The 16,434-nt window shown below is 30.2% G+C and overlaps 1 protein-coding gene across 6 annotated transcripts in view; it reads left to right on the plus strand.

The window, feature by feature from the left end:
* The window catches only part of LOC107446664 (importin subunit alpha-1), a 38,539-nt gene extending 22,519 nt beyond the window's left edge, over window positions 1-16,020 (plus strand). For 3 of the 6 annotated variants that reach the window (XM_087160946.1, XM_087160947.1, XM_087160948.1), the window contains exons 9-13: window positions 1,439-1,621; window positions 7,509-7,667; window positions 12,724-12,783; window positions 12,882-12,978; window positions 15,781-16,020. In XM_087160946.1, the coding sequence (XP_087017072.1) occupies window positions 1,439-1,621; window positions 7,509-7,667; window positions 12,724-12,783; window positions 12,882-12,932 (453 nt within the window). In that variant the 3' untranslated portion in view covers window positions 12,933-12,978; window positions 15,781-16,020. The remainder of the gene's footprint in view (window positions 1-1,438; window positions 1,622-7,508; window positions 7,668-12,723; window positions 12,784-12,881; window positions 12,979-15,780) is intronic. The other 3 variants (XM_043054915.3, XM_071182183.2, XM_071182184.2) reach the window with 1 other exon arrangement.
* Window positions 16,021-16,434: the final 414 nt, after the last annotated feature.

Genomic DNA, 16,434 nt, shown 5'->3' on the forward strand with positions numbered 1-16,434 from the left:
TTAAAGAAAATGCACAAGATTTCTTTAGAGAAAAATGTTCCTTCTCTTTCAACTGAAGTGAACATGTCAATGAAAAGTTAGTGAAGAAACAAAGTACAGTACCTGTAAGGGGTATAAATTCTTCTCCTTCAAATAAGCATAGACTTAATGAGAATGCAGCTGAAAAATCAGCAAGAAAACAAAAGACAAACCACCCTTCTACAAAACAAAATAAAGGAATGTTTTAAATGACAATCAAAGAAATGTTTACTAAAAAATAATTGTAATATTAAACTACTGGTTTTAGGCTTATTAAACATGTTTATTTTATTTGTACATTCTATGGTATTTTTTATAACTGAAATTTATTCAATACTAAAAAATGTATTTGAAATAAAATTTCTAAATAATTTGCCGGTAATTTGTCTCTCCTGGGAAATATTTGATTATAATCTTATTAATAAATCACCCCTTTTATGTGAATTTTTGAATATCGTATCTTTTACGTGTTTTTTTCTTTTTTTTTTTTGGAAAAATTTTCGATTTTACTCTTATGCTTTCTGTCCACTCTCATCCCCGCTTTAGTTGGTGCCTTTATTGATGCCGACAAGCTTTTTGTTGGAGTTAGATATATCTTTATAGTCTTTTATTCTAAAACTTCTCTAGTTCTTGGGAATAGAATTTTAAAATTTTAGTTTTGTTCTTTGAGCATTTCATAAAGTTACATTAAAAATTAATTACAATTTGTATCAGCTCAATATGCTACTCTTACATTGCCCTTAAACATAATGCTAATATTTACAAAGTAAGCATTACATCACAATGATGTGCATCAGTAGTTTGCAGAGGTGTGTAGATGTACAAGGCAAAATTCCTAATTAGATGCTTGTGAAAAGAAAAGTGCAATAATGTCATCGTTGGAAGGGACCCCCTTCCCCCCAAAAAAACCAAATTTCAAGGAAAAACATTCATCGGAACATTTAATATTCATAATAGTTTAAATCCATATTTAAGTCTTTTTTTTTATGGTAGTTACTTTTGTATAATTTTGATATTTTTAAGCAAGATATCTTAGATGCGAAGAAAATAAATATTTAATTACAAAACACTTGATTTGATTGATTGGTTTGAAAATTGTATTTTATATTGCGCAAAATGTACTGCTCAAGCAAAATATTTATCAATTGAAAAATTTCTAATACAAATATAGTAACAATCTAATGCAAATATATTAGTAGTCTTGCAACAGATTTAAGGCTTTACACCATTTTATTATGGCGTATTGCGGAGATGTACCCTTTTCGCCTCTATGCACCTTGCTGATGTGCATTAATGCATTTTACAAATCTTATAAGATCTTTAAATTATTACTATTTTATTGTTACATGTTGGCCTTATAAATGTTGATTTATTTACATTCCAAGAATCTTTCAAATGTTTTTTTTTTCTTACTTTTCAGGGTGCCAAAGGATGCCAAAAGGAAGCCATCTGGGCTGTTAAAAGTATAACAACATATGGTACAATAGAACAGATTATATTTTTGGTCAAAGCTGGTGTCATCCCTCCTGTTTGTAACCTTCTTGCTGTTAAGGATCCAGAAATTCTAGCTGTAGCTTTGGAAACCATAGATAATATTCTAAATGTATGAAATATTTAGTTTCTTTCGATTCATTACTTATTTTCATTTTTAGTACCTGCAACAAAACAAAAGTGTGTTAAAAATCTATTTTTAATTTAAGATTTCCCCAAATGCAATGCTTAAAATGAAAAATTAAGTTTTATGCATTGTGATTGGTTATTTTACATAAAAAAAAATGTTAAAATGCGAACAGTGAATGATTATTGAAATTGAGATGGTTTGAAATATCAAAATGAGATGGCACAAAAATGTTAGGAGAAAAGTTTTTAAAACTTGGTTTTGACGAGGAATTTTGTTTTTGCATTATCAAATTGTATAAATATATAGATCTAAATTTAACATCAAATTAGGAAAACCTTTTTATTTGTAATTTAAAATCTTTAAACCCCTATGGGCTGTAAATTAAATGGTGCAGGTAACCTAGATTTAAATAATGCGTGCATTTGTAAAAAATTGAACACTTTTAATGATCATGTAAATTGAGAAGATGCAGGGGTAAAAGAAAAGATAAAAATTAATTTATTTTGATTCGTTTCAGATCTTTGTGTTTATTGGATGTCAATAAATTTAACATTAAAAACATTAGGGGTTTATTTTGAGTAATAAAAATTCCATGTTGAAATGGATAATTAAAGAGATATTAAAACTTATGAAATTTTCTTCCCCTGACTTTAAATATATTGTATTAGATCTTATTAAATTTTAACTTGCCTTTAACAATTTTGATTTTTGTGAATGTTTCAAAAATTAAAGAAGAATTTTTTGTTCTTAATTTTCTTGATAAAGATTTTGAAAGAGGTTTACTACCTATGACTAATAATAAACTTATTGTTTCCCAATTAGAGAGAAAATCTGGGATTCTGTTTGTTTTAGATATTGTAAGACTTTAAAGAAGAGAATTTGTAATTATAATTTATGTAGTAAAAATTTAAATGGCTTAGAGGATATTTGTTTATGTGAGCTAGAGCATTTTAAAGATTTTGTTAATAATGATTTTAAGCTTATTGTCACAGGTGACCTTAACATAATCAGAAATTAAGATTTCTCGTGGGACTAGACTTAGGCCAAGAAAAAATATCACTTAAATTTTATGCTTGCTTCAATCAATAAGAATTTCGATTGTTTTATCTAAAGATGCTCAAGAAAATTTATTTGGCCTATAGAGTGATTTAGTGAAATTTTGTGTTTTATATAATTTTAAATTAAATTTTTTGAACAATAATATAAAATATCAAGTTTTATTTGAATACTGATATTATTAAATCTATTAAGAAATTGAAATATAATGTTAGAGCTGCCGTTGGCGACTAAAAGGGTAACTATTTTAGTAGAAATATGAGTAAAAGCAACTAATTTGCGATGATTTTTGTATAATCGGGGTCTTTTTAAGCCAATTAGCGACTAAAATGAAGAGTAGCTTCATGGGTTTCCCCCTTTTGTCGAATTGTGTACGTAATTTTTTTGATAAGCTTAAAATTTGGAAATGTGTCAGTTTTGAAAAATAAACACTTGATAGATGAATTAATTAAATTATAATAATTTTTTTTAAATGTCTGAACTAAGCAGCTGCAAATTAGAAAGAAAATTCGTGTTTCAAATTCACCTGTTCTGTAGCAGATAAAAATGAAACTCCCTGTTTTTATGCCTAGTGTGAAAGAATAGGGGTCCAGCAGTTAATTACAATTTCGTACACCCGTTTTTCAATTCATTTATTTTGAATGGGGTTGCGAGCGTGGTAGAACATAAGCTCTAGATAATATTAATAATCCTGAGCCGGCGACATGGTCACAGAACGTTAGAGTTTTTGCAGAAAGATTTTTCCTTTAGGAAGTAAACAAAACTTTTATTTTTCTTTCTGCAGAAATTTTTGAAAGTTTTTTTGTCTCATCAGAATTATATTCAAAAATTAATTTATATGCAGACACTATCGTGCTGCTTTCAATTATTTAATTGAGAAAACTTATTTGTATTTCGGAAAATTTTTATTTTGAGGGGGAGGAACCCTCTCATATTCAGTTGAAGACAACTATGACAAAAATCAAACAACATTTCAGTGTTTTCATTACAGATAAAAAATGGGTGAGAATTTCTCACCCTTCTTCAAAAACAGGGTGAGATTTTAAAAAGTTAAGTAAGATTTCTTAAAATTGAAAAAAACACGAATGGACTTAGAAAAAAAAATTTTCTTTAATTATAATACATTTTTAACATCTTCTAATTGAATATTTTTGCTGCATCATCATATGTAAAATGTTCTATATATACTTTTTCATCAGCTATTATATTTCCGTATTTGTTTCGTTTTGACCGTTTCTACCGACATTTGCTTCATTTTTATTTGTCCGTTACGGAGTAGAAGATGTCACCTTAACAAGGTATTTGTCCATCTTACATTCATGCACAAGAAATGTAAACGTCTTACATGAAGAAACCTTACCTACGGTGAACACGTGGTTGCAGAGAAATGTGTTCTGAAAGGGGTTCCGTGGTTCGGGGGGGTGTTGTTCTGCTGTTTGCACCAGTTCTGAACAATACTGGTCAATAGGGAAGCTAGATAACAAGGAACGATGTTCAAAATAATGAAAGATCAAGGAAGAAAAGTGAAACGGATTTTATTCAAAATAGCAAAATACGAAATTTTTTCCAAAATTTGCACATTTTGAAATTGATTAATAGAGTGTGCGATCTTCTCGCGTTAATCATTTTTTATAGCGAGAAGAGAAAAAAATATGCGAGATACTCGCGTTCTCGCGCTGTAGTGAAAACACTGATTTAAATGATTTATTACCAACTGAAACATAACAAGATAAAAACAAAAAAGTAAAATTTAGTGTGAGTGTGCACAGAGTAATGTTCAAAGATTCTTAAATACTGGGGAAAGATACAAGGTTGCCGATCCTGTGTACGTCATCCAGCTGATTCCTTTGGCGACTACGCACCATGCCTGGCGCCACAATTTCATTTAATTAAAGTGTTTTCAAACAGATGAAATAATCAATCCAAAAAGCTTGAATTATGCTTGAGAAATTGCTAAGTGTCTTACCTTTCCTGGTATTAGCGATCTACAAACCAGAGCTGAATGGCTAATTTTGCAGTTTCAACTGGTAGTAGCCAATCATGGAATAAATAAATTACGAATAGATCATTTTTGGAGAGAGATTATCTATGAAAAAGATTCAACAGGAAAAGTTAAATGTCCTATTCTCGGACTTTTTGTTGAAGTTAGTCTGGCTTTATCTCACGACAATAGTTATGTAGAGAGTTGTTTCTCAATAGCTTCCAGGGTACTTTCTCAAGAGAAAGCATAGCTGTCTGTGAAAATGTTTAATGCTAGACTTAATATAAAAGATGGTATACAGAAATTTAAAAATGTGTCAGAAGTACCAATTATGAAAATACTTTAAATCTTAAACTTATAGTGGCTGTAATTCGTATTTTGCCTATTTAGAAGAACAGAAAAAGGCTAAGTAAAGAGAGCTGAAAGAGGCTCCACAGAAAAGGAAAAGAAAATATTAGAAATATTGAGGGAAGAAGTAGAAAGAAAAAAAGAAGAGATTAACAGTCTTGAAAAAAAGGCTCAGGTTTTAATAGAGAAACATCAAGAGATGCAGTCGTCAGTAGATTAGACTCTTTACTTAAAGAAGGAAATGAGCGTTCAAAAAATGCCATTAAAATAAAATGATAGTGTTCAAATAAGAATTACTCAAGGACTATTGGAAGCTACTGAAAAATTGTGAGTAACAGAGAGAGAACATGAAATTGATGAATCAGTTAAAATTAATAAACTTGTTCATAAGCGGAAAACAAATTTAATTAATTTCTATACTACAAGCCCCAAGAAAAAGTTTAAAAAAATAATAAATTTCATGTTTTATGCAGCCAAGTGCTTTTTGCCCACTTCATTTTCAATCATAAAATACTTAATTTTTATTTATTTGTACCTATATATTAATTTTCCTTTCATATTATTGTTTACAATTATTTAAGTAGTTTTAAAATGCAGATTTTGTTTATTGTATGCTAAATTTTTATTTTATAGTAAGTTTAAAAAAAATTTTGTAGGAAAGTAAATGTCATTTCTACTTCATTCTTTTTATAATGCCTAAAATTTTTAGTCCCTAGCTTTTTTTTTTTAATTACAACTATTATTTCTTATATGAAGCTTTATGCCTCATGAAGAATAAAACTAAAAATAGATATTTTTAAAATGTTTTAAAAAATTTGGAAGTTTTCTACAGCAGTTCCTCTATCTATATGTTGTTGGCAAATCCGCAAGTAAATGTAAATTTTTTATTAAATATGAGCATCCAACTGCATATTATTTGAATTTTATACTATTCCAGTACAAATAATTAAAATTATGTTAGAGAAGGATATGATGTTGGCAACTATTTTATATATCTTGGAGACTATTTAGGAGACTTTTTTTCATATAGGATGCAACTGAAGCTACTATTTTCATCCAGTGGCAGCCCTGTAATGTTATTATTTGTTGTTGACAAAGCATCTAATTTTTGCTCTATTTGCAAAAAAGTTTTTAGACATTTAATGAGCAATGAATATTATGACAATAATACTTTTGTCAAAATTACTGCTTCTAAAAAAGAAATTTATAATCAAATATTAGCTTTTCCCAAGAAAAAGGTTTAAAAATAACAACCATGACGTTATTAAATATATAAATTACAATAATATTAATACTATTCTTACATGTGATTTGGAAAATCTTTTAAGAGTATACCACACAATAATTTAAGAAATATTTGTTTTGAAAATTTAGATAATTATTTGACTAATGAGGACATTAATAAGGAAAATTGGATAAATCTATGTAATATGAACATTTTTGAAAATTATCTTTTTTATGGTATTTGTTTTTAGACAAATTCAAGGTATCTCAATGGGATATTGTTATTCAAGTGCATTTGCTAATATTTTCTGGCATTTTTACAACACAATTTATTAGTTTGGTTAGATTTATTGGTGATTTAATTATTTTTGATTGTAATGATTTTGATTTAATTAAAGATATATATCCTAAGGAACTAAATTTAATAAAGGCCAATTCAGTTGAAAATTTTGCTTATTTTTTAAAATCTTGATATTTCATCGGATTTTACGATCAAAGAAATTTTAGGTTTAAAGATATTAGTTTAACATAGTTTATTAGTCAAAAGTTAGTTAGTCAAAATATTAAGTTTAAATTGTAATAATGAAACAGATTTTCTTTCAGCTATCGGGAATTTCAAGATTACATTAGATAACATAATTTTAAAAGGAAAATTATGCAATCAAGATTATGTAATTTTCCTTTTGATTACTGTAATTATGTTTTAATTCAAAGTATTTTGAAGACGTTCAAATAATTCGGCTGATATAAAAGCCTGCTTAAATAGGCCTATGCGATGAAGTTGAGGATTTTTTTTCCTCAAGCATATAGATGGCAGCACTTTTTTAGAAATTTTTATTCATTGAATGTTTTTTGTTTTATTTTTCAAAAGGGGTCAGCACTTGATTTCTAAAGTTTTAGAAAATTAACTATAGATTTAAATATTAATAGTCCACCATATATTTTTATTTTATTTTTTGATCAGGTTATTCTACATACTGTTTTGAACTTGTAAAAGGCTTTTTTGTTAATTAAAGAATTTTCATGAAAATGTGATTATTAATAAATAAGAATAACAAAAATTATTTCTAGTTGTCCGCTTTGTAGAAATTTTATTACCTATACTTGCCAATTTTTACAATGTATTCACATTTTTTGTGTAATGCCTGCAATTTGCTTGAGGTGTAAAGTGTACGAAATTTGAAAGCTCCTTTTTGTAACTATTTTAAATTAATACTTTGAAAATTGAAAATATTTCTAAACACTTTTCTTTATTGACAGGCTACTACAGAAGGTACTACTGTAGGTACAACAGAAAGTGTCTGCTGCGTTATAAAACAATGTGGTGGCTTGGACATAATTGAAAATTTACTACACCATGAGGACCCAGAAGTGTATAAATTAGCATTTACGATTATAGACTCTTTCTTTACAGGAGAGGTAAAACTTAGATAACTTTATTGTCTAGTTACAGACCCAAAATCCATGCAAGATTTTAATTAGATACATTGTTTTTTTCCCCCTCAATTATGTGTGTTTTAAGTACATTGAGTTAAGACTATGCATGGAATAGCACATGGTGCAAATAGTTCCATGGCTTTGCTGACGCATGTTTTTTTTTATCAAACAGGGCTGCTGCTGTTCAGGGAATTTAAAAATCGTCTAAAATAACAGGGAAAATGCATGGGATTTTGATTTTTTCTTTACAAATGGGAAAATTTAGGAAATTTTGTTTCTTATTTTTGTCTTTTAAAAAATTAAACCAACCATAGTATAATCTATGGGATATTTAGGGATTATATTTTAGCTATACTAAACTATTTCATTTACTATAGCATTATTTAAGTATGTTCATTTGTTTTTTGAGCAATTAAAACTAATAAATATAATTAGCCCAATATAGCTCACGCAAAAGCACGGTAAGTGTTTTTTTTTTTTTTTTTTTTTAATATATTGTGTTAAATATGTACAGGGAATTTTTTCTAGAAAAAAATTTAATAATTCTTTTAAGATATAGCCATTTTTTTGCTTCTATAGCTGAAGTTCCTGAAAAGACCTACTGTTTTCATCAGGGTTCCCATGGGTCAAGGAAAACCTGGAATTGTCAGGGGATTTAAAATAAGCAAAATAAATAAGGGAAAATCTCTAATTTTCCTTAACCTGGAAAAATCCTAAGGCGAACCTGGAAAAAGAGTGATTGAAACCTGATAAGCTGATTTTTGTACATGCTAAAGCGTGTCACTTGCTGCGCATGCGCAAGATTATCGACGCCCTCTACGTCTGACGTGGATTGAATCAGAGCCAATGAGATTTACTCAAGTTTCATCACACTTTACGTACATATCTTTAATGAATGGTTATGATGTATTTTCTCCTCGCCCTTCTTCATCTACCCCTCCCTCGTTATTAAAATAGAGTGTGTGATCCAAATGGGACGCAATAAAACATAATGTTTTGTTTGTTTTTCCGACGGAATTTTGTGTTCAACGGAGATCGTTTTCTTTACTGGTCTGGATTTTTAGGTTATTCTTTTCTTCAATTACCATTTAGTATTTGTTACTTGAAAAATAGTAAGAAAACTGTTTAATTTAGAATGTGCATGTGCAAGATTATTGATCGCTGGGGCTGCAAGTTTGTCGCGATAAATTTTAAAAATTATGCAGATTCTAAACATAAAAAAATTCAATTTATAAATTATGCAAAGGACAGAAATTGCGTAAATAATTAAGGTTGAAAATATACAACAAAAGTATTTCTTTTAATTTCAAGCAATATTAATATTTTTATTTAAATGAACAGAATTTGGTACAAAGTATTGTACATTGTCAGATTATTCTCGTTTATGCTTAGTCTTTCTTCGCTTAATACATTTTTATACTTAGAACACGATCTTTTTGCTTCCATGCTGTTTGTAGGAACCGACAAACATCAAATTGCCATGTCTATAATATCAACAGCCTAGTGCTGCAGACCATGAGTCTGCCGTCATTTGGTTGTTTAAAGGGATTAGAGCTCCTAAATGATTTCCAGTGATTTGTATAGGGAAGTGATCTGATTAAAACAATTAGACCCCTTGTGCAGCTCCTAATTCATATGCAATTATGTTGCTTGTTGTTGTGGTGTGGCTCTTTTTAATAATACAACTTACCAAACTTGAAATTAAAATATTAATATAGGGAATAAATAGGCCCTAAAAAAAGCAGGAAACAAAGGAAATATTCTGTTAAAGTTTCAATGTGTTCGGTCTCTTTCTATTTAAAAGGTAAAATTTAGAGCAACAATTTAAAAAATTTCATTAAAATTACATACTTCAAAAAAAAAATTTGTTGTTGTTGCTGTAGGCCATTAAAACAAGGAATGTGATTGTTTTTGTTTTTCAGCGGTGCCATCTATGGCTGAGAAAGATATTCTGATACACCCGTACGTCACACCCTTTGATAGGGAGGACCCATTCATACATCCTCATCCGAAGCTCGGAATTTTGACCTAATTTAGAGGACGATCAATCTCCAATTCGGTACCCCTAGAGGTGTAATTTGTTATGAGAACATAGAGGACTTTAAGGCTGACAAATTTAACGTACTCCAGTCACCATTTATTACTCGGGGAGTCTTCGACCAGCTGGTTCCGAACTCCCGTTCTCGCGAACATGAGTCCAGCACCCTGCCAAACAGGTTATGCCAGCCCCAAAAAGGTTTTCAAATATAATAGAATAATTCTGATTTAAAAACAAAATATTAGTTAGCAAATGAGGCAAGTAGCTGAGTGGTAGTGCTCCGGGGTTCGATCCTCGGGCTGGGCAAGGTTGACTCAGCCTTTCATCCCTTCAGCTTCAGTGGGGCTATGAAGGAGTACCAAAGGGACTTGGGAACTAAGCACTGGGGTTTTGCATCAGTTGACCACATAACCGGAACATCTGCTCCTGCACCCCTGACCCCAAGGTCCAGAAAACTAATATTGGCACAGTAGGCCTTGGCCTTCTGTGGGCTGTCTCTTCACTGAGTTTTGTTTTTTTTTTAGTTAGCAAATACCCGCTGGTATTTTTATATGCTACAGCAGACAAAACAGCAGGACACAAAACAGTTATTAAATTCGTAAACACTAGAAATAATTGAAATTGCAATTGATACACCTTTATCTTGTAAATTATTATCTATTATTTATTTTATAAATCTTAACCATAAAAGTAATCTGCAAAGAAAGCAAGAATAGAACAAAACATGAACCATTGTTACACTATCATGCTACTTATATTTTCCACTGAATAAAAAGCTAAATTTTTATATATTGAAGTTATTGCTGCATTTATTATAAAAGTAATTTTAAGCATACATTATTACATGTGTTCTTAATTTTGATTGTTACTGATAAAGTCCGTTAATTTTGTCTGTGTTTTTCGATTGAAAAAGTGTTTTTTTCTCATAATAAAGGTCTCCCATTTTTTAATGCACCAAAAACTCCTTCAGCCTTATTCTCAAACTGCAATCCACATTGAATTGTTTCAAATGATTTTAAACCTTTCATATGAAGGTTTGCTAATTTCTTCATCTACTTACAGTGTGATGTGTTAAATGTTAAATAGAATAATTCCATAATAAAAAAAGCCATAATTATATCAATTTGGGCTTTCACAAGAAATTATCTATGATTAAAATTATCTACAAGAAATCGTGTACGAAGAAGAAAAAAAAGAAATTATTTACGATTTAATTGTGTGGTTTTAGATAATAATAATTTCAAAATGAAAAGTAATTTTTTACTATTTTTAATTCTCTTCGTTTCATTTATAAAAAAATTTATGTAACATTTCAGATTGTTTTTTCTCTTATTTTTTATTTTTAAAATATTAGATGAGATGAAAGAAATTTTTTTTTAATGAAATTATTAAATTATATACAAACAATAAAATATTCAATCTCTATTAATAGAAACTAACAAGCAAAAGCAAGAAAATTTTTAATAAATGAAACATTATTTTAAACTATAAAAGAATTTTTTTTTTCCTTTTAAAAATGGTTGTTAATTTAATAATGGGGCTAAGGATTGCAGCGTAGTAAGATCCACTCCTTAGGTTTTATATATCCGTAGTTGAACAGCCGACCCAATTTTCGCTTTACGACTACTAATGTTCAACTCTGTAGCCTTGTAATTTTAAACCAATCCAGAAGGCAAGGTAACTCCTGGATCAGTACCCCCAGAGGTATTGATTTGTTATAGGAACATGGAAGACTTTGCGACTTGACAGATTTAACTTGCATCAGTCACCGTTTACTACTCAGGGAGTTTTCGGCCGGTGGGGTTCGAACTCTTGGACATGGGCCAAGCGCCCTACCCCTTAAGTTGAAAAAAAAGTTCTAGTAATGAAAACAAGTCTGCAATATCAACATAGCTTATTTACAGTGTAAACATTAGAAACTGTACGCCATAATAAAAATTTCAGAATTCGTGATCGCAACGCTTGAATACGCCATCTGGGGAGAAGACCAAATCCATGTTTTGACCCTTCCCCCTCTCTGTTGTATAGGAATGTACTACGATATTTTTGCCTCTCTTAATATTTTTTGTCTGTCAAAAATATTTTTTAAAATTTCCATAACTCTTTCTTTTAAAACTGTGCAATATAGTTTCCAGCTCCAAACAGTTTAACAGCATTAAGTTTTTTTAATCTATTTAAAATTAAAGTGAAACTAATGTACTTTTTTCTCCTATAACTCTCAACACAATAATGAAAGCATGCAAAGTGTGGCCTACTAATATCCTCTAACACATGTCTAGCTCAAAATTCCAGAAAAATGTTTGTATTCACAAGCCAGGAAATAAATAATCTTCTTACCTTTTCTCAGAGGTGGAGATCAACGATTGAATGTCTGTTTTGATATTGCTATCATTGTCTTGATTATCTTAATTTAATAATATTCAGACTGATATCTATTTTTATCCTTCATTTATGAACCAATTAAACATTAACAAAAGCGACTATGCCCAACATAACACACAACAGCACTCACAAAAAACTACTACTAATTCTAGATCTTATGAACATAATTGCTATTACGCGTCTGCTTATTTATTCTATATTCAACCCATAAGCTGCACGTACACTTTTTTCTGCTGTGCGCACCATCTTTATTTCAATTAAAAATAATTCTACCCCCCCCCCCCATTTTTTAAAATTTATATAGCCTCTTCCGATGGTGAAGATTTCAAAATGTTATTTCGTAATTTATTAAAAAAGTTTGAATAAGACAGGGAAGTGACAGTTTAATTATTGTACTTGGTGTTGTTACTTTCTAATATCTTATGAAGATGTTTTGAGAATATATTTTTGAATCATATTCATTATAACGTGACCCTTGTAATTTTGATAGTTTTATAAAAAAAATGCTAGAATGATACCGTTCTCATATATTTAAACTATGAAATAGATTTTAAGTTAATATCATATTTTGTTAATTATAAACATATTATTTTTCTTAATTGTTGTCCCCTTTTTTAGGTAACCATGTCTACTCAATGTAGACTGAAATATTTGAAGAATAAAGGCAGAGACACTGAGGTAAGAAAAAGAATATGTTAATGATATCAATATTTTATATTGGTTAAGTTTATAGTATATTAATAATTTATCTACAAGGTCTGGCTATTAATTTCCAGAACTATAGGAGAAGGAAGGGTCGGAAGATGGCGCTAGTGATTGCATATTGAAGAGCGTTTTCTTGTGCATGAGCAGTGCAATTGGCGCCATTCTGGAGTAAGTAGTTCTCATGGAAAGGCTCATTAAAGCATAGTTATTAAATTTTGCTTCAAATTGGGCAAGACAACTGCGGAAACCTACGAAATGTTAAAACAAGTTTACGGCGAGGAACCATTATCCCGCTCAAGACTCGTCTTAGCGGGTTTAAATGCTTTTGGGACGGGCGCAAAGCGTGGAAGATGATCCTGGTGCAGGTCGGCGGCAGTCCGTACGCACACCGGAAGCAATTGAAAAAATTTTCGATATGGTGAAATGTGATTGTCAATTGACTATTTTAGTACTCGCTAATGAATTGAACATGGACAAAGAGATGGTTCGGCGAATTTTGACGCAAGACCTAGTCAAACACAATATTTGTTCCAGATTCGCTCCTCACCATTTAAGGGACGACCAAAAGCAATTGAGACTGGGCGCATGTAGTGTACTTATCGACACCGCTGATGCTGACCCTGCGTTCCTGGATAGGATAGTCAGGAGAGACAAGTCTTGGTTTAATCAATATGACCCTGAAACCAAGCGTCAAAGCTCCGAATAGCAGTCTCCAAGTTCACCAAAGCAGATAAAAATTTCGATTTGAAAGTCCAAAATCAAGGTCATGTTAATCGCTTTCTTCTATTGCGATGGACTCATTCATCATGAATTTCTCCCTCCTAACATGACTATCAATGTACGGTTCTACACAGAAGTTCTTGACCAACTTCAAAAACGAATTCGTAGATTGATGCCTCATTTTCAACAAAATGAGAGCTGGCTGCTGCTACATGACAATGCCCGCCCACACACTGCGTTGCCTGTGGATCGATTCTTTGCCCAGCATGGTGTCGTTGAGATACGGCATCCACTCGCAGACTTTTTCCTGTTTCCTAAGCTGAAAAATTCGCTGAAGGGAGCAAGATTTTAGGATGTCAAAGCCATCAAGAAAACTGTAGCGTCACTATTAAAAAGCATTCCAAAAGAGGACTTTAAAACTTCTTTCCCAAATTTGTACATCTGAGCACAGACATGCATTACGACTTATGGGGATTACTTCGAATCATATTAAATGGCTATGTGTTTAACTTTTTTTCTTCTGACTTATTCCATGAGTCCTGGAATTAATTAAATTAATAGCCGGAACTTGTATTATAGTTTATACATAAATACAATTTTTTTTTATTAAAATTGATCGATTATAAAAAAGATAAACCTGATTTTTCCGTAACGTTATTAAAAGAGCATTTTGTGACTTATATTTTTGAAGGTTTAGTCTCGCTTTGGTTCAGTTAACTGAATTTCATTTGTAATTACCTTACCTTAGTCTTATTTTTTTTATGCAAATAAAGGGGTATTTCTACTTAGTAACTGTACCTGTTTGAAACCAACTCCTTTCACCAAGGGGCCAAATATTTCTTAAATTTTTTTTTTCAAAAAATTTTCCAATATAAAAACAAGTGAACAATAATAAATTTCATTTATATCAGAGTCGAAATATAAGTAGAAATAAAATACACATTTTCCCAAACTGATGGAATTTTTTGGGAGTATAGCTTATGTTAACATCCAAAAATGTGATTTATAAAAAATTAATTTTTTTCATACTGTTAGATCTTTTAAAAAAAATCTGAAATAATTTATGTGATTGCATAAAATTAAATTGCATTTTTAAAAATATTTTCAAATCTTTTCAGCGGGAAATTTGAACTTCAAAAATGTTTAATATTTCAATTCGATTTTTTTCATAAAAGATCAACTGTTCTGTATGCACAAAATTTGAGGTGATTTGTCACTTTATGGTGGAAAATCCATTGATTCCTATGTCCTGTGAATTGTTCAATATTTTGTCGAAACATTTCCATTTTTATTATATTATTCATACAATTATATTTATATCTGATATCCTAGCTAAGTTTTGAAATATTTAGCTTTAAAATTGGCATCCTCCTATCTTAAAGCATAGGTTAGAGTAGCGCCACCATATGAAAAGAGACTACACGTTTTTGATCTGTGCTATTCTATAAAGCGGCGCTGCTCTAACCTATGCATCAAGATTGGAGAATGGATTGGAAGTACTTACGTTATCTATTATAAATCATATAATGTCTTTTTTTGTTATTTTAGAGATTTACTTTACTATTTATCTTTAATCAGATGGAAAAGGAATTAGTTGCAAAATATTTAAATTTTGAATTTTATGAAAAAAAAATTATTTTGAATTTTATGCCCCCTAAAATTATTCCTCATAAGGCATACGTCCCACTAGTTTATTTCAAAATTGGCGAGTCACACTTCCCTAGTTTCCCTTGTGAGTAATATACCTAGAGTTGGTGCCCTTCTATGATGTTTTTTTCTCCCTCCTGCCACCACCCAGTCATTGCCAGAATTTTGCTATTTATAGTCTCTTTTACTGTTACAGAATTCTACCCTAAGTAAAATATGACACCAACAAATCACGTAACAGAAATTTAATTTTGATTAAATGGTTCATGTTCTCAAATCACAATTTTTAAAATCATTTCTAGCTGTCTAATAAATATTTTTGTATTTAGTTACTTTGAAACTGGTCTATTATACTTTTATTTTTAAATAAAATTTTCAAAAGACGTTATTTTCCACATTTAGGAATCTGAATATTAGTTTCTTTTAGATTTTCAATAAAGTTTGTTAAAAAATAATGTGAATTATGTAATTTTAAAATTATTTTCCGTTAAAGGAATAGACCTGTATGTTGCCCATTCAAAGACTCGCTCATAAATTGATTGAAACAAACTGTTGTCGAAATGTTTGAATATTTTTTGTTGAATTGAATATTTTTGTTTTCAGGAGGAAGAAGATAAGGATGTTAAACCGAAACTTATGAGTAAGCTTTAGTGGTCCCAATGCTGCACCCAATGGAAGATTTTCCTTTTAATAATTAGTTTTCATACAAAAAGGTTTTTAGAATGTGATTTCAGATTAAAGTCTAACCTCTGCCTGTTGTACTTCATTCCACTTCATTCATTCCTCAAATGAACTGTTTTATAATTGTATCAAATAAATCTCTAAAATGGAGACGCCATCTAATGAACAGAATTGAATTTTTTTCTCTTGAAAATTGTATGAGCTGACATTAAAGACTGACTGCTGTTATGTATATACGTAAATATATATAAGTCAAGGGTTTTGTTATTAAGTGAATTCGCTAATGACAGTCTTAAAAAATAATTTTTTTATTTGTTTGGCTTAAACTGTGTGTTTGATACTCTTATTCATGACTTTGCTTAAAGCTTATGATTCTGCTTCTGTATTTTTTTTAAAATTGTGTTTATATTGTGATAGCTTAAGCCCTCTTAGGCTGAAAACTAGGTGGCAAAGAGAAGGCTCATTTCTCCCTCATTAGTCGGCGTACGACAGACGCGTGGGGGAAGTGAGGCAAGTCTTAAGGGGTCAAGTAGAGATTTTAAAAGAAATGTTTCCTGTTTCAATGTCATTGCTTTT

The sequence above is a fragment of the Parasteatoda tepidariorum genome, chromosome 4 (genome assembly GCF_982258835.1).
Source record: "Parasteatoda tepidariorum strain Cologne lab strain chromosome 4, Ptep-v5.0, whole genome shotgun sequence".
Taxonomy (NCBI): domain Eukaryota; kingdom Metazoa; phylum Arthropoda; class Arachnida; order Araneae; family Theridiidae; genus Parasteatoda; species Parasteatoda tepidariorum.